This window comes from Serinus canaria, chromosome 2 (genome assembly GCF_022539315.1).
Source record: "Serinus canaria isolate serCan28SL12 chromosome 2, serCan2020, whole genome shotgun sequence".
NCBI classification, from domain to species: domain Eukaryota; kingdom Metazoa; phylum Chordata; class Aves; order Passeriformes; family Fringillidae; genus Serinus; species Serinus canaria.
In genome coordinates this window covers 3835641-3859187 of record NC_066315.1, presented here as the reverse complement: position 1 = coordinate 3859187, position 23547 = coordinate 3835641, and the positions used below count along the sequence as shown (strand labels likewise).

General features: G+C 43.0%; 1 protein-coding gene across 6 annotated transcripts in view; it reads left to right on the top strand.

Annotated features, from left to right (window-relative positions):
- The window catches only part of MINDY4 (MINDY lysine 48 deubiquitinase 4), a 75550-nt gene extending 52262 nt beyond the window's left edge, over positions 1 to 23288 (top strand). For 3 of the 6 annotated variants that reach the window (XM_018909147.3, XM_050971620.1, XM_009085768.4), the window contains 4 exons: positions 1804 to 1965; positions 11838 to 12018; positions 16241 to 16313; positions 22143 to 23288. In XM_018909147.3, the coding sequence (XP_018764692.2) occupies positions 1804 to 1965; positions 11838 to 12018; positions 16241 to 16313; positions 22143 to 22191 (465 nt within the window). In that variant the 3' untranslated portion in view covers positions 22192 to 23288. Of the gene's footprint in view, positions 1 to 1803; positions 1966 to 4851; positions 4997 to 11837; positions 12019 to 16240; positions 16314 to 22142 lie in introns of those variants that run through there. The other 3 variants (XM_018909146.3, XR_001989756.3, XM_018909149.3) reach the window with 3 other exon arrangements.
- The last annotated feature ends 259 nt before the right edge of the window (positions 23289 to 23547 follow it).

The window sequence follows — 23547 nt, the reverse complement described above, 5'->3', positions numbered from 1 at the left end:
TTTTGTACTGTGACCACACAATGGTTCCTCAAGAAGGTGGTAGAACATCAGTGATGGTGAATAAAAGTGCTAAAAATGTCAGTAAAAGCCCATAAAATCTGGGGAATCCTTCAGGAGAAGCACAGAGCTGTAATTGTGGGCAGTATTTTTAAAACCAGTTCCAAACTAGCCATACCAGAGTTATTCATGTCTTTGGGCATGGTAATTTACAGTATTTTTTCTGGAAAATTTCTCTTTGTTATTTCCCCTCCTGGTTTTAGTCATATGTTATTTATTAATAGTGAGCTGGTTGATTGCTGCAGCACAGTCTGCTGTTAGCTCTGCTTTCATGCACCCCAGCTGGCCCTGTGGGATGTTAGCTGAAAAAAATATCCCATATCTCTGTTCTTGAACTTCAGGCACACTCACATGTGCAGATGCCACCCACCCTCTCACAGGTATTGAGCCTCTCACATACCCCTGCTTCAGCTGGGGAGGAAATCATCAGCAATTATCTCTAGGAAATATCAATATCTTAGTGATCAAGGTCCATATGGGGAAATGTTTTACTGAAGGAGATTTAATTTCATCCAGAAATAATCAGTGAGAAAGAATCATAATGTAACAAATCTTGTCCAAAATACATCACATACAGAAATGCCATGTAGTACTGGACAGGCCTTGAGTTTATACCATTCATGCTGTATTTTTTATTGTAGAGAAGAGAGGACACCAAAATGTTTCCATGAAAAAAAACCCCAAAACAGCCCTTACATGAGATGTCTGATAGCTGGATGTGAGAATAAATAAATTATCACCAGTATTCCTCCAGAGGGATGGAAATTGAAAACTCCTCTAATATTTGAACTTCAGCAAAGCTTTCAGCACTGTCTCTCACAGCATTGTGCAGGCTGGCCTAGAACAGAGGCTGGACAGAGCTAAAGAATAAAGCAGGGATTGATTCCAAGGATCTCCTCCATGGATGCACCTTGGGCAGCAGCAGAGCCCAGCCAGGGCTGCACCCAAGATGACCCAAAATGGCCCCAAAATGCACCAGCGCTCCCGGGGTCTCTCCCTGGGATCAGCTCTGCTCCATTCCCACCTTGCAGTTCATTGTCCCAGCCCAGCTTTAGCCCAGGCACTCCCACCCTGCTTGTTTTTCTCTCTCCAGCCCACGGGGTTTGTGCTCCTGGCCTGAGATTGGGATCATTTGTCCTTGGTGCCCAGCTGGAGCAGGAATTGTTTTGTCTCCCTGCTCTGTGCACAGAGCTCACCAAGCCCTGATGGGAAGCTCAGCCCCACACACTAAAGCAGCTCAGAATCTGAAAATATAAAAGCTAAAACCTGAAGCATCAATCCTTTTGGACAAGAAGTCCAACCCACAGCTGGAAAAGGCTTTTTCCCCCAGAGGGTGCCCAGGCCCCCCAGGGAATGGTCCCAGCCCCAAAGCTGCCAGAGCTCCAGGAGGGTTCAGACAAAGCTCTCAGGAACAGGGTGGGATTGTTGGGGTGTCTGTGCAGGGCCAGGAGCTGGACTGGATGATCCTTGTGGGTCCCTTCCAACACAGGATACTCTGTGATTTTACAAATGCCTCCTTTTACTTTGGGAGACTTTGACTAAAATATCTGGAATCTTTTCATAATCAATTTTAATTGTAACCATAAACCTAAAGCCACTCCATAAATTGGGGTCATTTCCATGTGTAACTTCACATCAATCCTGAACCAGTCTTGTGCTGATCAACTATTGTTTTGGTTTTTTTAGAAAACTATTGTTTTTTCTTCTTTTTTTTTTTTTTGTTCATCTCAAACATGTCCCAAACAGGAATTGGTGAACTTGCTTTTGACTGGCAAAGCTGTGTCCAATGTTTTCAACAATGTGATTGAGCTGGACTCTGGCAATGGCAATATCACCATTTTGAAAGGCATCACGAGTCGCAGTGATATTGGTTTGCTGTCCCTCTTTGAGCACTATGATGTCTGTCAGGTATGCTTGCCATTAAAAACTGAATTAAAAAGAAAACTTTCTTTTAAAATCAGCTTGGAGTAGGTAAAACAGCAAAAAAATTACTGGCTTGGTTCAGTTTATCTTTTCTGTGCTGTAGTGGTGGTTCTATTACCAGTAAAAAAAAAAATTAAAACCAATTTAAATAGCTGTTAATGCAATGGGATTGTTCTCTTTAATTGCTTTTGATAGTCATATTTTAATTGTAGTCATTATGAAAATTAAAAGATAGATTAAAACTTTCAAAGGAGTGACAGGTATTAACTGACCTCAGGAAAAACCTGTGTAAGGATTTCACTAGTTCTCCATCAACAGGAGATGGAGGATGGTAGGATGGACATCCTTCCTAAAGACAAGTTGTGTCCTAAACAGCCAACCTTGTGTTTGATCCAGGAATATTATTTGAAATTCTCTTGCTTTTGTTAGATAATTGTAGCAGTCCCACCTGCATTTGCAGTAGCAGCACCCCTGTAAAAGTTTGAAAGTGATCACCAAAGGATGTGTTGTTACTGATCTGAAACAAATGTGCCACAAAACAAAGCTTGATTTTAACTCCTTCCATGTGGCTGAAGTCAGCTACATCCTCCTGCTACTGGCAAACTACACATTTTGTTTTTTTAATTAACACAATCATTTACATTATTCACAGGATTACAAAAGGCTTGAATTCAGTCAAGGCACCTTGTCAGTGTACCCAAATCAGATTAATTCAGAACAGGGTGGACTAAAACTAAATAAGCTTCTGTGTCTAGTTCACACTTCTTTTTCTTTTCTATAAACAATGTGACATTTAAACCCTCAGAAAATGGTTATGCACCACTCCAGCATTTTTTCCATTCTCCAGAGAGGAAAATGACTTGGGAGTAGCAAAATGGTAAATGAGGTCAGGGCAGGTAAGAGCTATTTCTTACCCACCTGCCCTCTAAAAATAAAATAAGTTACCCAGAGATTCCAACACCATTTTCCACTTATTCTGCAAATTATAAGGTAGAGGGGATCTCTTTCCACTGCTGGGCTCTTACATGGCAGCTGGACTCATGAGCAGGGATCTGTTTTTCCGAGCCAGGGACTTAATCAGTTACAGAAACTCCAGCAGACATAGTTTCCTTTTTTTATTTTTAAGAGTCTACACTGGTTGGGCATCTGCTGCAAATTGTCCTGGTTTTTATTAAGAACATCTGGGTGTTCTCTGCATTTCAGTTCAGAGGCAGTGTCTGCTTAGGACTGGGACAAAAGTCAGATTCTGGTGGATTTTGGCCCAAAACTGGGGAGTCTCCACTGAGGCTTCTGTGTCAGGGGCCAGGTTCTGCTTCCTGTTATAAACTTCAGAGCAGTTCAGGAAAAAGAAATGTCAGTGGCAGTTTGCAGAGGTGGAACTGAGAATAGAATTTGTCTTTCAAAGTGACTCTTTTATTCCTCTCAGCATCCAATTCCAGTGTGGCTCTGAGGCTGAAGCCAGCCATGGAAAAGGACTGTCAGCTTTGGTTGGGTTTATTTTTTGTTTCCAGGAGTAAGAAAATCCTGAGTGTGCTATATGGTGAATCATAGACCCTGGAGTCAGAAAACTCCCTTTAGGTCACATCCAGCCAATCTCTCAGGGGATAACTCAGGATATTTTTGTGTCCTGTTATATAGCAGGGTTTCTTTTCAAAATCTGCATCCATGAAGTTCCTGCCTTTCTGTTCAGATGGCCATTTTTGCATTGATTTTAGTGCATGTAACTGTGATCTTTCAGTTCTTCTCATCCATCTCTAAAACATGAATAAATGCAAATAAAGATCTGCAGGTCCTTGTGCATTTGGAGATTTTCAGTCTTTGAAATGTTTGGAAATACTATTAATAAATCAGACTCTTCATTTACTTAGTTTCCTCTAATTATAATTTCACTCCTAATCCAGGCTGCCCTCTGAACAATTGATCCCCATCCTCTGGGCATTTGCAGCTGATGTAAGAGTGCCTCCCTTTTTTATCAGCACATCCTGTCCAAAGCTTGCTTTTATTCCCCTGCTCTAGACTTGTTCCAACTTCCCACCACATTTAGGATGGGATATTTCAGATTCCAGCCTGGATGCAGTGAATCCACACAGAAGAAGGCTTCTCTACCATTTTATCTCATTTTTCTAATAAAAATGGAGCATTTGTGTGTAATCCACAGCTCCCTTGGTGTGGTTTCTGACTTGCAGAAGAAAATGATCCATCCCTTTTTTCCCAGCCTGGGGAATCCCTCAGTTCCCCATCCATTCATCTCCTCCAGTGGATCCTGGGGTATCTTTGCTGATGAGAAAAACGTGTTCCCCGAGGGATTTGTCTGGAATTGTTCATGTTCAGTCATCACTCTCAGTGCTGACATATCACCAGGCTCTGTGGAGTTTTTGCAGTGTAATTACTTGCTGCAAATTGTTTCACAATGACAGATGGATCCATTCCATCTGTCTCATGTGCAAATGTTTAGTTTCACAGTGAGATTCTGGATTTTAATGGGAGGAAAAAAAGCTAAAAGTCCAATTCTGCTACTTTTCAGTGGGCAGGTTACACATCTTGGTGTTTCTTTTCTTTGTGCCAAGCAATCTAAACTCCATGTGATTTTACACATTTAACTTAGAAGCCCAGATTGAGGTTTGAGGTTCCCTGGGATTCATTTAGAGCCTGCCAATAGGAACATTTCCAGATGAAATTGCTGGGGGTTTGCTCTCTCTGCTGAGCTGCAGCATGCAGCACTTCAGTCTCAGGGAAGCTGAGTGGTTTCTCAGCAGGGACAAGACTTTGGAGAAGGGGATGAGGCACTGGACCAATCTGAGCACTCCTGGGTGAGCAAATCCCTGTGTTTGGGTCAGAGCCTTTGGCCTAAATGCCACATTCAAATTGCAGGTGAAAAGACTTAGATTGGTGAAGTTCTGTCTTTCCAAATGTTTTGAGATGATAAAAGTAGGAAGAGATGGAAGAAGAGGCTCCTCATGTTGATGCCAGATCATTAAATAACAGTGAAAAAGGGAAAAATAATCTGCATTCTCAGGTAATAAATTTTACATATTATTATCATTATTATCATTCATGACTTGCTAATTCTAATAATATTAACAACCAATTAACAAACACCACAGTGCTAATTAACAGGAATAATGATGATGATGATGATGATGATGATGATGATGATGATGATGATGATGATGATGATGATGATGATGATGATAATAATAATAATAATAATAATAATAATAATAATAATTAGCATTTACCTGCCATTTCCTATTAGCAAATCTGTGCTTTGCAAGAGTGGCAAATGTCATTTCAACTTTACAGAGGGGTAATAGGTGAGTGAAAGTCAAAGTAAGCTCCTGGCTGAGCTGGGGTGAGGACAGGTCTGAATCTCTCATTTTAAAGGCAGTGTGGTGCTGGCTGATGAATTTCACCATCCTTCTGAGATGTTTTTTCAAACTGCTTTAGGGATGTGCTGTTGTATGTGAGATATTCACAGTTATTTGTCTCTTTTGAGCCTTCTCTCTGATTTGTCTTTGTTTTCACCAGGTCCCTTCTGCTTTAAGCTGTTCTGTCAGTCAAATCTCCTGCTGTCTGACCTCCCAAATTCACCCTGCTCTGATTCCTGACTGCCCCAGCACTTCAAGGGACCTGGTGCTTTTTAGTTTTTGCTTCTCTGAAAAGGGGGAGGGCATTGACAAAGGAGCTGCACACATTTTCCCTATTTCCTTTCAAAAAGACAGAGCAAAGCAACAGAAACAAACAGAATTTATTCCTTCAAATGCCACAGATGGGAAATATTATCTTTGGTCCTTTTGAAGAAACCACTCTGTGCTGTGACAGGGCCTGAATGATGAAATTCAGCACACATGCTCTGTCTCCTGGCACCTCACCTGTGCTTTTGCCCTCCTGTAACCTCCTTCCCAGGGCAATGTGTCCCCTAAAAAATCCCTTTTCCCCATCAGATGGGCTGGATTCAAGCCAGGCCATTGGTGGTGTTGTGGAGGGGAAAGTTTGGAAAGAGGGTTTGAACCACCTCCTCTGGGAAACCAACCACAAAAACACACCAGTGCAAAATGGAAACTGATGCTTGGCTCCAATTTTCCAGTTATTTTTCAGCAATAAGGGGAAATGTTGTGCCCTGCAGGTGCAGCAGAGAAAGCTGCTCCTTCTGTAAGACTTCAGGGAGCATCACTGTGGGCAAAAACATGGGGTACATTCAAATTTGACTGAAACAAGGCTGATTTTCTCAAAGAATGAGAAAATCTGTTCTTCATTCCTTGTTTTTACATCTCCCTTTCCAGCCTGCCACTGAAATTGTCTTTCATGAAGCCCTATTGTCCTCTGAGTTGTGGCCAGTTGTTTTCCCAGAGGCCAGTCCCTGTTGCTGGGGTATTGGCATTGCTTCCCTGTCAGCATCCTTCCAAATGAAATAGAACCACAGAGTTTTTATTTAAAAGACAATAAGGATAACAAAGCCCACATGTTTAGAAGAGCTCTGAATGCCTTGCAAACAGGTAAAGCAGAAAATGAAAAATCAGATATTTCCCACAGGTCTGTATAGATTATAAACACCTGGGTGTGGATCTGCATTTATCCCATCTCACTTTAGGTGCTTTTTAGGATGAAAATGCTTCAGGTAGGAGTTCAGCCAACTCCCTGCATCACTGGTGCATGGGAGGGTCTGAATTTCTCACAATGCCCAACTCTTATTTGATTTTACAGCCAAAGCCCAAGGGTTTACTTGCATCAGAGGGCCTGGAAATCACAGCAGAAATGTTCTGTGGGCTGGATCCTTCCCTGGCTGTGGCATTGCAGGGATGTCACTCCCTGGACTGGGCTATAAACTTTGTGTGTGGTGAGGAAATGGCAAAATGCTGGAGTCTGAGGGAGGGGCTGAATCTCCCTCCAAATTTCTTCATTTTTTGGGACATCCCAGAAGAGCAGCTGAGTGGGACAGGGATTAGGAAAAGATCTTGAGGCTGCCTGGCACCCTGAGGCCTCTCCTCCTTTTTACATCTGCTGCTTTTTACACCATGGCAGTATAAGGGAACTTTAATCAGAAGCCAGTGCTTTCCAGGAGTCTCTTCTTTGCTTTGGGAGTCCCAAGATTTTACACACATCTCTTTCTGTTCTTCTTCAGTCATGTCTTTTTTTCTCCCCTCCAGTTCATTATCAGAAAGATTTCCTTTTCTACAAAAAAAAAAAAAAAAAGAAAGAAAAAAGAAATCAAGGATCCAAAGCTGCAGAGAAATTCCCTAAGGCTCCAGTGTAGCAGTAGTGTTTGCTATTATTTTATGAGACTAAAATTATTTTTTATGGATGTTATTATTTTATATGGCTAAAAACTCTTCAATTTCTGCCTCACCTGGCATACTGCATACTCTGAGTGTCAGATCTCATAAGAATTCATTTTATTTTCCCCAATCTGATTGAAATCAAGTATTTGGCAATGGCAGTAACTTCACCCTCACAGTGTCCCTTCATTATCTGCAGGCACAGCAGTGGTGTGGCTGGGCTGGGTCAGTGGGGTCACTGCTCCCCCAGGGGCTGCTGAAAAAGTGGTTGGTTTTACAGCACTGCCACTGCACCCTGAACACCCTGAACATTGTTCAGTATTCACTCAGAAAAGGTCACTTTGGCTGGGGGGAATAAAACCCTGACAGAACAAACAATGGGCTGTTGCCTGTAACTCTGGAAGCTTGGTGTAATTATCTTTTTGCCTGTCAATCCTACCAGAAATTCCTCAGTTAGGCAGAACCCAGCCCTGGTGGTGGAACCATTACACACTGGGATTTCTTCTCAAATAAACATCTCCAGCAGCTCTGTTCAGGGAGAGAAACACAGAGCAAGGAATGATTGATTATAACTGGGAAATGAATAGTGAAGTCCTACAAGCAAGGGGGTGAAATTATGTTAAGTGATAAAACTCCTGGAGAACAATGCCATCAGATCATGTCCAGTTATCCTGCTTGGTTTTGCTGTCACATTCTCTTGTTTGTTTGGTTTTGGGGTTTTTTTTTGGAATGTACCTGGAAAAGTTGGCCTTGTTCAAGGGACAGATAAGGGCAGAATGGTGAGGTACCATCCACTCACTCTGGCAGATCTGCTGGGATAATTCTCCAGCAATAAATATTAATATTATATAATTATTATATTAATATTATATTATTATTATTATATATATAATAATAATAATAATAATAATAATAATAATAATAATAATAATAATAATAATAATAATAATAATAGTTCAGTCTGTAGGCTGAATTTCACCATTGTGTGAATACAAAGAGATATCAGGTGGAGAATGAGCCCTTTGAAGGTGCTTCCTTTTGAAAAGCTGATGTTTCCCAAAGATCAGAAGGGTGCTCCTGAAATTTATGAGCATTCTTGAGGGCTTTGTAAGGGAGAGGATCAGGGTTAGGGAAGTCTCCATAGGAATTGGAGAAATGCAGCACAAAAGGACACCTCATTCATTCCCCCCTTACTTTCCTTTTGCCTGAAAATGAGTAATGAGCCTGCTGGAAAACCAACACTTGAACAGTGCTAAGAACACAGCCATGGAGCACTTATTAAAAAGAAAAAAATCATAAAAAGGAAGCAAGTCACATATCCCTGATTTGCCTTTGGAATTCAGCCCTCCAGATGTAGGGAAGACCCTGGAAAGAAGGGCTCTCAGTCTGCCCTGTTCTCTGCCAGGCTCCTGTTGGATGACCCAGACACTGCTGAGTTTGAGTCAGGACACTGGGTGTTGTTCCCTGTCCTGTCTCCAGGTTGTGTTCCAGGTTTTATTCCAGGTTTTATCCAGTATTCCTGCCACCAAGCAGGCTGGTCATGCAGCTGAGGAAGCCCTCAGGCCTCTCCAGCTGGAGCAGAGGAATGAGGCCATAATTCTGTGTATGGGAGGGGCAGGAGAGTCAGTCCTTGAGGAGCTGCTGAGGGAGCTGGGATGGTGAGCCTGGAGGAAAGGAGGCTCAGGGATGACCTTTTTGCTCTCTAAACTCCCTGACAGGAGGGGAGGGGAGGGTCAGCCTCTTCTCCCAGGCAGCAAGGGACAGGACAAGAGGGAATGGCTCCAGGGGAGGGTCAGGCAGGGCATCAGCAGGGATTCCTTCCCTGGAAGTGTGGTCAGAGGTTGGAATGGGCTGCCCAGGGAGGTGGTGGAGCCCTCACTCCTGGGAGTATTGAAGAAACCTCTGGATGTGGCACTCAGTGCTCTGCTCTGGCTGTTGAGGTGATGATCAGTCAGAGGCTGGGCTCCATGGTCCTGGGGTGTCAGAACTCAGGACATCCCTCTGGGAGTCTGGAGTTGCCAGGACCCTTTCCAAAGGACTCAGAGACCCTGGCACACAGCCCAGAACACCTGTGGGTTCCATTACCAACCATGGAGCAAATTGCCACCTGTACATGAAGAGATAAAGGCCACAGCATTTTAAATAGTGTAAAAATAAAGTACTCAAAGGTGTAAATGTAGGCTTTAGGATTTTTGGTAATGGGGTTTTGGGGACAAGATGGAGGGATTTGGGCATGTCTAGCCTTTCTTCTTCTTCTTCTCTACCTCCATCTTGTCTGGTGATGGTGGCACTTTTAGATTGGTTTAGAGTAGAAGCTCACTGTCTGACATAGATGATAGGTATTGGAAAATAATTGTAAATAGTGTACACCTTGTTTGTAGTGTATAAAGATAACACTGCCCTGGGGGCAGGCAGAGTGCCCTGGACTGTCCTGCTGAACAGACCTCAGCTGGGCAGGGAGAAAATTTTATAGATAAGATACAATAAACAACCTTGAGACCAAAAAAATGAAGAGCTCTGACTCCTTCTTCATGCACCAGGCTGGGAAAAGAGACTTTAGAACTTTTTTTGGGGTCACTCTGACCAGCTAGAGAGAGAGAGACCCCGACACTGGGGGTCCTTTCCAGCCCAAATGAGTCAGTGATTCTCTCCACACGACAGCTGATGCTTGAAGAGGCAGCCAAAGGAATCCTCCCAGTGAGGACTGTCCTCACCTTGTGTCAGCAGCATGGATCCACATTATATTTTGTACAAAATAGGTTCTGCATCTTGGTGTCAAGGGCAGCAGCAAAACAAAGACTTCTCCCTTCTTCTGGGAGAGGAGGATTTGAGCTGCAATATTTTCAGACTCTCTGAGTTGTCTCAAAGTTCATGCCCTCACTGCTTGCTGCAAAGATTGTAATTGAAAACTGCACATTTTTGGAGAATGTTCCTGCAGCCCTCAGTCACCTGAACAGTTTGTCCTGGCTTCAAGGGGATGGTTCATGTGAGTGAGAGCTGGAGTGGACGTGGCTTTGAAAGTCCTGCATCTCTCTGATCTTTGTCAAATGTTGTTTGATGAAGCTGGGAAGTTGCTTTTTGCAGACAAACGTAGGAAGAACACATTTTTAGGAGGAGACTGGCTGTTCTTTTTGGCTTTGACTTATCTGCATATTAAAATATGCACGTTTGTGAGACTGAATCTTTTCATCTGCGTCCCTCTAATTTGCCATCTTTTGTTGAAACTGTGTATTTTCTTTTTTGATAACTCCTGTTACGAGTGTTATTGGAAGCTTGTAAAAAATTCTTTGCTTCTAAGCCAAGAATTTACATAAAAAGCAAAACTTGTTGTATAAAAGGCTGTTTGAAATAGATATTAGCAAAGTAATGAGTCAGGGAACAGTTACTTAATTAGCTGGAGACTTGTTATCTAACATATCAGAAAAAATTCTTGTTGTGGAAGGCAGCTGAATTTGCACTTGTAACACTTCAGATATAAATTCTAAATGTCCATCAGACTGCTTATCACTTGGGGTGCAGGTTATAGTTTTGATTATAACAGAATTAATGTGGGCTTCTGCCTTTTGGCTTTTGCCATTTGCCCCTGTGCCCAGGGTGAAGAACTGAGGGCTGCCCTGTAGGAGCTGCATCCACACATCTAAATCTAGGAATCATGTATGAGAATTTTTCTGTTAAATTTCCTCAGTTTCCACTAGGGCTTTTTCAGTGAAAAGCAAAATGACTGAAAGCAAAACAATTTCACTGAAAGCAAAATGTTTAATTTCAGTTTTCAGTTTCCCTGAGGAATTTCTCAAAGGTAGAAAACCCAGCTGCAGTGCTGCTGGTATCCCCTTCCTCCATCCCTTACAGAATAAATCTCTTGAGTATTCTAGTTTGAAACATCTATGAATTCATATGGAAGTTTTTATAAATTTTCTTAGAGAATATTCAGGTTATTTATAAATACACTTTCAAAAGAAGGACAAAGGCTTAGAAAAGGCTTTGGTTCAAGTTTTATTTTCCCATGAGCATATTTCATTTTTAAGAATAACGAAGCAAAACAAATGCTTCTCTTATTGCTTTCTTCTATAGCTGAGAATACATGTTGGGGCTGTGAACTAGGGGTGATAAAGTGAAGAGAATACATTGCTTTCTTAACGCAACACAAGATTTTGGGCTCAGTTGAGTTGCCCAGGCAGGGATGTCTCAGGGCACTTGAGATCCTGAGTCTCTCACCTGGTTTCCAGTCACTGTTGAATGGCAGCACAGCCTCCCATTGATCCCATGTTGTATTCCTGTGGTTTTCCAGCTGCTGCAGGGGACATGTTTCTTGTTGGTTCAGCTCTTCTGGGATCTGATCTTGGAGCTGTCAGAGCACTACAACTGCATTTCATTACCTGCCAAGGGCCTAATATTTCCTTTATATGCTCCACAGTTTACCAGAGCTGTACTGGTCTGCTTCATCAACAGTCTCTGATTAGCCTTCGTTAATGTTTGCAGCCCAGAATAAATAAAAGATCTTCCAAATTTTATGTTTTCCACATTGAATTGTTTCTCCCCCCAGCCCCAGTGACGTTCTGCTGTTCTGTATTTTTCTTCTAGGTTGGTTGTTACTTGAAGACCCCCAAGTTCCCAATTTGGCTGGTCTGCAGTGAAAGCCATTTCAGTGTGCTGTTCTGTTTGGAAAAGGATCTGCTCAGCGACTGGAAAACGGGAAGGAGGTTTGACCTCTACTACTACGATGGCTTGGCCAACCAGGATGAAGAGATTCGCTTGACTGTGGGTATGAGCAGCTCCCTGCCCCTGCATTTCACCTCTGGGGGGGCAGGAAGGAGGATCCCATAGTACAAACAGTGATGGTTGCAGGCAGTGAGCGTTAATTTGCCTGCTGCTGCCTAATTTCCATCATTAGTTTTGGGGATTAATTATATTTCACAAGGAAGTTTTGAGGATCAGCTCTTGGAAGGGTTAACACTGAGCATGTGTCACTTTATACATACTGGAAAAAATTCCAGTGGCATTGATTCCCAAGGAGTTGGTTGTGATCTCTGGCTTATTCATACTCCCAGGACTACAGAATATATTTCTCTACTCCCATTCTCCTTCACATCATCTCACAGTAGCAGAAAGTGCAGGTCTCCAGTGCCTCACCCTAAATGCCTGTAGGAAAATGAGCAGAGAGGGCTGAGGAAACATGAAATCCTTGTCTCCAAGGCAAGTAGATGCCAGTAATCTGCTAAAAAAGTTAAGTCTCTTACCTGCCTGGAAGCACAAGCCTTCAAAAGATCTTCCAACTTGTTACACTCCTTCTTTCAGGAAGCCATGCCAAATTACACAGCTGCTTTTACAGTAAATACTTCTTCAACTGGAAGGCATTTGGATGAGTATTCTGATCCTTAGAAAGCACCTACTTCAATACATTCTCCACCACTAAATCCCTCTGTGCTAATAATATCCTACTCACCTTTTGTTTTCTTTCCTTTGGAACATTTCTACAGTCTTGCCTGTGATTCTTTGATAACCAAATTCCTTCTCAATCTCAAGGAGCCACTCTACTGCAGTCTGCTCTTTAGAAATAAGTTGTGTCTGTTCCTTATTTGCACCAACATCCAGGTTTTTGCACAGGCTGGGTGTTGTATGTTCTGCTTGAGTCCATGGGGCAAAGTTGTTTCTGTGCTGGGAGTGCTGGGGGTTTGAATCCTCACAAGATTTGGTAGTGAGCTCAATCATCTTTCTGCCTGTTATTTATCCTCTTCCTTTAAGGAAAATCCCTGTCATTCTATTGCAGGGGTCACATGATGTATTAGCTCCAAAAATGATCAGTTTTCACAGGACTGTGGTTGCCAGCTGGTTCCCAAACAAAAGTGACATGGATGATACAGCTCAGCACAGGACTAGAGACACAATTTTTCTATTGTGTTGTACCACATAACATCTGGTCCAGAACAGGTATCCTAATGTGTCTTTCCAGCACCAGGAATGTTTCAAAATCATGAGCTGCCAACCCCTCTAAGATCCCTGGGTGAGAAATTCCCCAGAGCACCTATAAATTTTTCCCTTTGCTGTCCAACCTGTCATGGCATTTCTTTGTGTTTCTCCTCAAAACAAAAATGTGCATGGAGTTGTAGATATCTCTTTGTTGTGGCCAGTAAATCCTTTACTGTGTCCCAGTAAATCCTTTGTTATCTGTGAAATTCTGCAAAAGGCAGTAAAAATGCAAATACTTCCCTCATGCCACAAAAACGCTGCCCTGGTTCTGGCTGTGCAGTAATCCCTTGCTAGGTCTGGAGAAAACTGTAATTACTTGACATCCAAAAAGGTAACACTGGCCAAGCATCTAAACCCAGCACACAGGAGCAGATGGAAACAGCAGAATGTTAAATATTGCTGGTATTTCCCTTGTGGAAATCCCAGCAAGAGGTGATGTTTAGGCAGCATCACCTGGAGATGCAGCATGAGGAGCTGGGTGCTGCCCCAGCCACTGCTCCCTGCTGCTGGCTAGAAAAGTTGTTTGCTTTACTTCAGCAAAAAGTTGAATTCCTTAAAATGGGAATCTTGATTATAATTAGGTAAAATTACCATCAAGGTCACATATCAGGGAATATTAAAGAAATTGCACTGGGCAAGAAAGGCAGAAAAGACAGAAGAGGGGAATTATATTTTGGGAGTAGCAGCAATTGCTACTTTATATTGAGAATTTGCTCTGCTTCTCATATTTAACCATTTGCCAAAATGTAGACAAGAAACAAAGCTCCTTCATAAAAGCAGGTTAATGACATCAATATACCATCATAAAGAGAGGAAAATAATAATAATAAAACTTTTCATTGGGGTGGAAATTTTGGATGGGCAAGGAAGAGCTGTAACAGTGCTGGCACTCAGTTTCTCACTAATTAAGGATGGAATGTACATATTCCTTTTCTTTTACTCTTAGCTACATCTTTATGCTTTTTTTCCTCTTTCTTTGAATGGAAACACTCCATTCAAACCTTTTGATTGGAAGGATTCAAGTCTAAAAATGACAAAATTCATCAGAGTTGGCCATGAGTGGGAAAGGCAGGCACACCATGTGCCTGTCCTGCTACCAGGGCTATGGTCAGGACAGTGGCTTAGGTTGCACCTGGAGAGGTTTAGAGAAAAATTTCTTCACAGAAGGGGCTGTCAAGCACTGGAAGAGGTTGCCCAGGGAAGTGGTGGAGTCACCATTCCTGGAAGTGCTCAAAAACCTGTAGTTGTGGCACTTGAGGACATGGTTTAATAGTGAACACGTGGTAGAGCTGGATTTATGGTTAGACTTGATGATCTTAGAGGTTTCGACTTTTATTATTCTAAAATTCTATGTTACAAACTCTTCAACAATTTAATTATAAATTAAAAAAGGCTCTTTTAATCTTAAAAGATTCCTGTGTGCCTCTAAGTTCCTGAGGATCTAGAGGAAAACCCCCAGTACTTCATGTACTTTTAAATACTGTCAGTTCCCTCCGCTGCAACCCTTGCGGTCATCCAGAGTTTTCTGCATGTGTTTGTACCCATCAGATCAACACACAAAGGAGAGCCAGGTCCTCTCTGTGACATGAGAGAGATCTGAGACTGGCAGCTGTGAATGGCCAGGACAATCCCCTCCCATCCTGTCTCCATCAGTCTCACTGAAGCAGACCCAGATCCTGCACCCTGCCTTGGCATCGTGCTCCATTGGCTGGGAGACAGACAGAAAAGGAGAAAGAAAAAAAAAACCTCTTGGTCTGCTGCAGTTGAAATGTCTGACTCCAAAACAGGAAACAGCTGAGCAGACTGACATCCAAGCTGGTGGCAGGATGTTTTGTCCCTGGGAAGCTGAGCTCTACTTTCACTGTTGACAGATGCTGTGGCTCAGACAGTGCCCTCTCTGTTTTCCCTGGAGCCCTGCAATGGCCTCCCCATCCCCAGGGAATGCTCCCAGCCTGGGGAGGCTCCCTGGTGTTCTGTAGGAGCAATGGGGGTAGGATGGTTGGGATGGATGGAGAGGAGAGGTCTCTGAAGCCAGGTCGTGGAACTTGGGGTTTGTTGCCAAGGGCCTGGGGCAGGGCCCTGCTGGGAGCTGCCAGGCAGAGCTGTAAAGAGAGTGGGAAAGAGAGAGAAGGTAAGAGCCTGGTAAAGAGGATGAGAGAGTAAAAGAGAGGATAAGAGAGAGAGTAAAAGAGGCTAAGGGGATGAGAGAGCGAGGTTCCCATTACAATACCATAAATCTTCTTCTGTGCTGTATATTCTAATGCTCACTAACCACTAGAACAAGGTACAAATCCTACAGCATTTACATACAGCCCATGAGATCATTACATCACCATACTGTGCTACATTTTACACCCTAAAAACTCCTCTTTGGGCCCTTCTGCCAAGCCAGTGGGGTCTGCTCTGACCCCTGGAGCTGTCTGCAAGCAGAGGGTGTTGTTCATCACAAGGGGATTACCTACAACTGGAAAACACCATTGTTTTCCAGGTGTTCAGTAACTGAGGGATCTCAGAGCTTGCTTTCATTTCAATCTCACTTACAGTTTCTGTAGTCTCAGAATCTTTTGCCAGGCAATCCTATTTATAAGGCTTTGCTGTTTCATCTTCCCCCACAGGGTTCCACACAGCATCTTCCCCTCCTGTCAGTGCACTGCTTGCTGAGCAGTAAAGGGACAATCTTCTTTTCCAGGGTGGAATAGTCCCAACCCAGTTCAAACTGGACTTGGGCTTTCCTATTCAAGTGTAGCACCACCACTGTCCTTAGAGTTTGAGTAGCAAAATTACTCAGTAATTACAACATCAATTGCAGAATAAAAGCTTCATGGCAGCCCTGCTGCACATGATTTCCTTTTCTGATCTGTGGTGTTCCTTGAAACCATCTCTGTATGAGCAGTCTCACCTGGCTCAGGCACGGTGGTCAGTGGTTGGACTCAAACCATCTGAGAGGTTTTTTCTGTGGGGTTGTGGAGGAAGAAAAGGTTCCCCAGGCACTAACAATGTCCATTTTGTCTCTGCAGATACAACTCAGGTGTGCCCTGAAAATAAAGAAAATGATCTTACTCCTCCACTTGAGCACTGTATTAGGACAAAGTAAGTGAAATTACAGTTTTTCATACAGATATGTTCAGTTGTTGGCACAAGAAATATATGGGAGGCTGGAGTGTCGAAAAAAAAAATGTTTCAGCAAGTAAAGCTGAAAAATTATTGCTTAAAATCAGAAAAGATCTGAATGGGCCAGGCTGTGATAGTACATTTGACACATTTAATTGTGTGCTACTGTAATTAACAGTGAACTGTCCAAGGTATTCATTCTTGGAGGAACTTTCACTTACAACACCAAGAACTGACTGAGCCAAATTCAGTCTGAGAGCACAGCTTGGTTGGATCTAAATCTAAATCTAAATCTAAATCTAAATCTAAATCTAAATCTAAATCTAAATCTAATTCCCAAAAGTGCTTGATTGCAGAGGTATACTGAGAAAAGGAGACAATTTATTCCATTTTCATCAGTCTTTTCTAAGGAACAAAAGGGGGGACCTGGGTGTTATTTCCAAGGCATGAAGGCCCAGTGAGCAGTCTCAGTTTTCTGTGGAGAGCACAGGGTCTGTCAGGTTTTGTGCAGTCATTCCTGACAGCCCTTAGCTCATGCTCTCTCCTTACAGACCAGGATCATTCCTCTCCTGTTGGGATTTTCATGGCCATTTTGAGGCCTGTGTCAGCAATTCATCCAAATCATACTGAAGTTAATGGGAACATTTTCAGCTCAGTGAGACATGAAAGAAACAAAATGGAGAAATTTAACTGGGCAGAAAATTCAGCTTTATATCAATTCCAGCACGGCTTTGGGAGTTCCTATCTGACTATCTCTGGAGCAAGAAGTGAAAGCCTCATTGTCAGAGACCATAACATTTGTTAAATCAGCCAGCCAGGCAGCCTCAGGTTTCTCTTGCAGTTTCCCTCCTGTCCTTGCTACAATTTGCTCTGTAAAAATAAACCAAAAAACAAAAACCTAAAAAAAACCAGCAGAAAATAAATAAATAAGAGCAGTGGCTGCCAGTGTGTTGATCAGAAAATCACTGCGAGGTAGAGGAGGCGTCCTGCAAGGTGCCAGCAGTGACATCAGTGCAGCCTTCCTGCACATACAGATTTTATTGATTCCTCATTTCCAGTGACACATCAGCACGTCTGCAAACTAAAATAAATAATATATATAAACCTCAGAAATATAATATATATATAAATATAAATTATATATATATAAATTATATATAATATATATATATTATAGGTTTATAATATATATAAACCTCAGAAAGCCCCACAGGGAGAATAATGCATGCAGCTACTAAAGTCCTAAATATCTTCCATTCCTGGCATTGTGTCAGAGTTATACAGTGCTGGTGCTGCTGCTGTTTGTTTATTTTAAGTTCCCTGCTTTCATCTGCTGGAGAGGTAAATTACCAGCAAATTCCAGTGTCAATTTATTTTGTTTGTAGCATTCTCAGTCTGATTTACCCTGGCCAGGCTGGCTCCTTGTTTTCAGTGTTCTCCCTCTGCTTTGAGGGTATTTATTTAAGCGTGGCCTTGCTGCAAAATGTTTTTCATGTTAAATTTTTTTCCTTTTTAAGAACATTTTCTTCCAACTACAGAGCAGCATATAAAGAAAAGTAAGAACCCACCCAAATAACCAAATTTTTAGCAATTTATGGGATTAAAAAAAAAAGGAATTTTTTATGATACAACTGTGGAAAACTCCCCTAAACTAATTCTTAATAAAGCAAAGAGCTGTTACTTATTTTGATGAAGAATTCATGATGAAGACTTCTCTCTTCAAAATAGGACAGTTTCTCAGGCAGAGTGGAGAATCCCACAGTCTGGACAGTCAGAGCTGAGAATATAAACTGTCATTAATTGGTGTTATTGTTAATTCAGAGTTTCCTTTCATTCAAATGCCTCAGTTCTGGTTTGATCCATGACAATGGATTAAATGAAATTGATTAATTCAATTCAGCCCATTGCTCACCCCAATACCTGAGCACCACCATCCTGTAACACCCTGAACTCTGTGCCTCACATCTGCCTGCTCTTTGTTCTCTTACCCTCTCCTAAAGGGGAAAACTGCACTGGTAATAGACTGGTTTTGCATTTTAATAATAATAATAATAATAATAATAATAATAATAAAGTATCATCATCAGTAGGGTTGTTTTACTTCTGCAGGAGGAGGAGGCTCCTGTTTTCAGTCCCTGTTGTGTAAAAGAAGAGTTCAGAGGAGTTCAGTTTCGAGTTTAGAGCAGGGAACCCTTCAGCTGCCTCTGGCATGACAGTCACCACCAGGTACCAGTGCAACCTGCAGGCCCCCAAAAATAGGACAAGTGAAAGGGCTTTTCTTGTGGCATTTAGTTTTTAATAATAATAATAATAATAATAATAATAATAATAATAATAATAATAATAATAATAATAATGATGTCTTAATAATGAGTATTAGTATAATTTAAAACGAAATGCAAAAGTATTATTATTATTATTATTATTATTATTATTATTATTATTATTATTATTATTATTATTATTATTATTATTATCAGGAGAGAAGGGTTGTTTTGCTTCTGCAGGAGGAGGAGGCTCCTGTTTTCAGTCCCTGTTGTGTAAAACATCAGAAGAGTTCAGTTCTGAGTTTAGAGCAGGGAACCCTTCAGCTGCCTCTGGCATGACAGTCACCACCAGGTACCAGTGCAACCTGCAGGCCCCCAAAAATAGGACAAGTGAAAGGGCTTTTCTTGTGGCTCTCAGCCCCAGACATCTGTGGCAGCAGTGGATTCTGCCCAGGGATGTCTGGAATGTGCATCCCTGGCTTGTTTTGGAGATGCCGTGCAGACAAGTTATCCTGCTCTTCCCTGAGGAATACTCTCATATCACAGTGCTGATCCTCAGAACTGGAGGAAATAACATCTGTTAGCTCTGCCTGAGGGGAATCAAACTCTCCTCTGCTCTTAGAACCTGAATTTAGCAGGATTTTGTTAACCCTCTGTGGCAGTGGGGTTGTGGGATCCATGAGTTCACCTGCTGGCTGTGAAGTGAAACAGCCAAAGGGGATTTGGTGGGTGAGAGAAGAGCAGAGCCTGGGCATTTCCCCCTGAATCATTGATGTGCTCCAAACAAAACCAAATGGTCAGCACAGGAGATGCTCACTGAGTGCTATTCCAGACTGAGCATTGTTCAGGGCCTGACCTGTTCCTCTTCAGTTCCCCTTAACTGCATGACCCCGGGGTGAGCTTGTACTTGAGGCACGTGGGTCAAATGGAGTTTTCCTTTTGCTAATCTGATAAATTATAATTGAATCAGCAGCTAGCAAATGCCTCACATTGCAATTGCACTGTGGGCAGGATAGTTTGGGGAAGTGATCACCTGCATTGTCCAGGAAGTTTTGTATCTGTTTGGAAATAAAATACCATTTCAGCATCTGTGAGTGAGATTCCTCACTCTTTGACACCTTTTCTTGTGCAGATGTGTCAGGACCCAGGACATCCCTCTGGCTGTCCTGAGCAGTCAGGACCCCTGCCAGGGGGCTCAGAGACCCTGGCACAGAGCCCAAGATGCCTGTGGTTGTGATTATGGCCCGTGGAACAAGTTACCAACCTTAGGTGAAGATCTGCAAGCTGTGAAAGTTTAAGCAGAATGTTAGTGAATTTATCATGGGGTGAAAAATAGATTTTTGGGGTTTTAGAATGGGGGTTGAGGGGCAAGATGGAGGGATCTGGGCATGTCCTGCCTTTCTCCTTCTTCCTCTTGGCCTCCATCCTCTGCTGTGATGGTGGCACTTTTGGATTGGTTTAGAGTAGCAGCTCACTGTCTGACATGGGTGATGGGGATTGGGAAGTAATTGTAAATAGTGCACAAGTAGTTTTTAGTATAAAGACATAACACCACCCTGGGGGTGTCCAGAGTGCCTCTGTCTGTCCTGCTGAACAGATCTCAGCAGGCCAGGAGAAAGAATTTTATAGATAAGGAACAATAAACAACCTTGAGACCGAGAACTGAAGAGCTCTGACTCCTTCTTTGAGCACCAGGCTGGGAACAGAGACTCTCTAATGTATCTTGGGGTCACTCTGAGCAGTGAGAGACCCCGACACAGATGCAAGAGGGGGGAAAAGTTTTGGACCTATCTCAGAGAAGCAAAGAGCCAAAGGCTGCTTTTTGGTCTAAAAAATGGTTTGAAAATAAACCCAGGAGATGAGGCTGGTTCTGAAAGTAATCTTCAGTCCTGCTTCAAAAATGATGTTCTGTTCAAGCTCTTTATGGAAAGCCAGTTTTAGGAAAGGCCAATTCCTCAGTGCACAGTGATTAACAGCTTTACCAACAGCAGAAATGGTGTCAGCAAGGTGAGCAATGCCACAGGGCACAGTGCAGGCTCATTTGGAGTTCCTTGGCCTCTGTGGATCCCTCTCAAAGCTTCAATCACCCTGGTGAGGCAGAAGTTGCACCTTGGGAAGATTGTACTCAAAGATCAGGATGATTTGATGGCATTACCTGACAAATCCAATGGGGACAGAAGGTGGCAGTTGTTTTTTCCATTTGGCTTTTTAATGGTGACATTCTGAACTCTGATAGGGACAGCTCTCAGCTCTGGCAAATGCCAGACTTAGGTTGGGTAACCCCAGATGAAACAAATTCTGCTTTTAATTTAAGATGTGGGGCATCTCTGCTCTGTATTCCTGGGGTGGAGACAATCTTCCTGCAATTCTCAATTTTAATTTTCTCAGCAGAGCAAAAAAAGAGAAGGAAAAATTTCACAACAGCCCTCAGATGGTCACTTCCTTTGAGACATTGCCCTGAAGACTGCAAGAATTCAGCTGGTGGTTTTGTTTTACACTTAATTGGCTCGCTCAGCTCAAGGGCTGAGCTGCCATACCCTCGCTGACACATCCTGTCCTCAGTGACAGAAAGAATGTGGCACTGGCAGCTCTCTGCTCTCTCCACCCCCTCACCAATGCCTTACTGCTCTGAGACAGATTTTCAGAACAGATATAAATACTCAGCACTGGGAATGCAACAGTTTACTTCCCAGAAAATGTGGACCATGACCTTGCAGCTGAGGAAAGCCACGGCCAAGGGTGAATCCATGCCATGAGGGGTGAGCTGACTCACTTCAGGGAGGTGACTGGAGAGCCCCATCCTGCTTTCACCAGGTTTTGGGTCAGATCTCTGTCTTTTGCCATGGTTTGAAGACACATTTTGTGGCAGATTCAGGATTGATGCCTCCTTTGCATGCACTCACATTGCTGAGGTGGGCAGCTGAGCTGTGGCAGCCAGTGCAGAGCCAGGAATGAGAAACCTGGAAGGTTCCAGAATCATTCTGTGCTCAGTGTCCATCTTCAGGGTGATTCTGAAGGAGGAATAGGGGCAGAGAAAAGCAGCACCTCAGCACAGGAAAAGCAAACCATCACCATTACAGTGAGCCATGGAGTGCTTGGAGGAGCCAAGGTCAGGAGCAAAGAGAGGAGCTCAGTGAAAGTGATCCAGGCACAGGATCTCAGAGTCAGAGAGTTCCTAATCAGAGCTAAACAGAAATAACAAAATAAGCAAATTGCCTACTGACAGCTGAGAGTGAATATTTTGGTTATTTAGGGTTAATTCTTGCAGCCATCTTGGGCATTCCCTAATTGTTGTGTCCAACATGAAGGTCTCAGTTGTGAATCAGCTGCTGCTCTGTTGCCCAGAGAGGCTGGAGGAAGGGTCAGGACAGAGACCTCCAACCTTGGCACCTAAAATCAGTGTACAATTCCCTCACTTCTGCCCCATTCCCTTTGGGATGGGATTAGTTACCCCAAACAGGTCCATCCCAGTCTCTCTGAGCTTCCCTGGGTGGTTCAGGGCTGTGGGTTTCACTGATGGATGTAAATGTTTCATTTCTAGGTGGCAAGGAGCTGTCATCGACTGGAATGGCACAGAGCCCATCCTGTGACTGATCTGAGCTGCACTTTATTTGGGAAGAGCAAAAGGAAATGCCTGAATGAGCCCATTCCTATTCCCACCAATACAGGAAATAGGGCAGTTTGAGATGAGGAAGAATGACAGGGTTTGCAGGCTGGCAGAGTTTCACCTCAGTCACCTTCTGCTTGGGATATTTTGCTTTTAATATAAACAACACTGACGTCAATTCCTTGTCACTGCCCTCAGCATAAAGCTCCTGAGGGCAGGCTGGGTTCCCACCACCAAATCAAGGTCACAGATGAAGCTCTGAAGTCATCAACGTCCCCCTGAGGTCTCCTGCTGGATCCACTCTGTATCCTGCAATTGTTTGGAAGCATTGATGGGAGATGCTGAACCCAGATTTCTCTCCCTTTACAGCCTTCTCTGTCCTGCCTTGCTCTCCCTTGAAAAAGCTCCAGTGCCACTCTCAAACATCATCCAAGGGACATGTATTCACCCAGTTACCTGGTATTAGCAAGCCTAAATTGGCTGGTGACCATCTGGGCTTTTCTGGGGAAAGCCTGGCCTAGGCCAAGTTCTTGTGGTGTCATAAATTTGCAGTAAGGACTGTGGCTGTGTCACCAGAATAATCCCATTGGCAGTCCCTGTGTGCAGCTGGTGTGTGACAGTGCCTCGTGCTGATATAGCTCATTTTTCTTTCTGGTAAGAGGCAGCTGTATCAGTGTCCTTACATAAATGCCTTTATTTCTACTCAAGGGTGGGTTTATTCACACCCAGGTGACAGATCAGAGCTGGGATTTGCTTCTCCAGAACCACAAGAAAACAGAAGAGTTGTTAGTTTGGAAATTCAACTGGTGCCTATCTGTGATAAGCACCAGTTTCCATGGTTAAATAAAATGCATGTGCTGGAATGAGGTACTGTGGAGATGGAGGCTGAGGTACTGAAGCCACAGTTTGTAATCTGATTAATTCTGCTTTAGCAACACTTTACCAAAATTGGGGCAAGTTACTGTGCAAAAGGCTGGAAAAAATGGCTCAGGGAAGAAAAATAAATGGTGTTTCTAGAGGTATTCCTCTCTAGAGAGTGAAGATTTCATGAGGGTTCAATAAAGGACTTTTACTTCCTGATGTTTATTGTAGCATCTTCTTCCTGGTCGGTGTGGAAACTCCTCTGGGCCCTGAGAAATGAGTGCAAAATCAATTTCCAGCAAAAATTCAATGTTGTTCTGGGTGTAGGTGCAAACTGACTGTGCAAATGGAGCTCTCAGGGAATTAGCACTGGAGTTAGATTTGGAAACCAACTTGAACAGAAGTACAAAGGAGTGCCAGGAAGGTTGAGGTGGCCTCTGGATGAAGATCTGCCTCCCCTGTGCTTCTCATCCACATC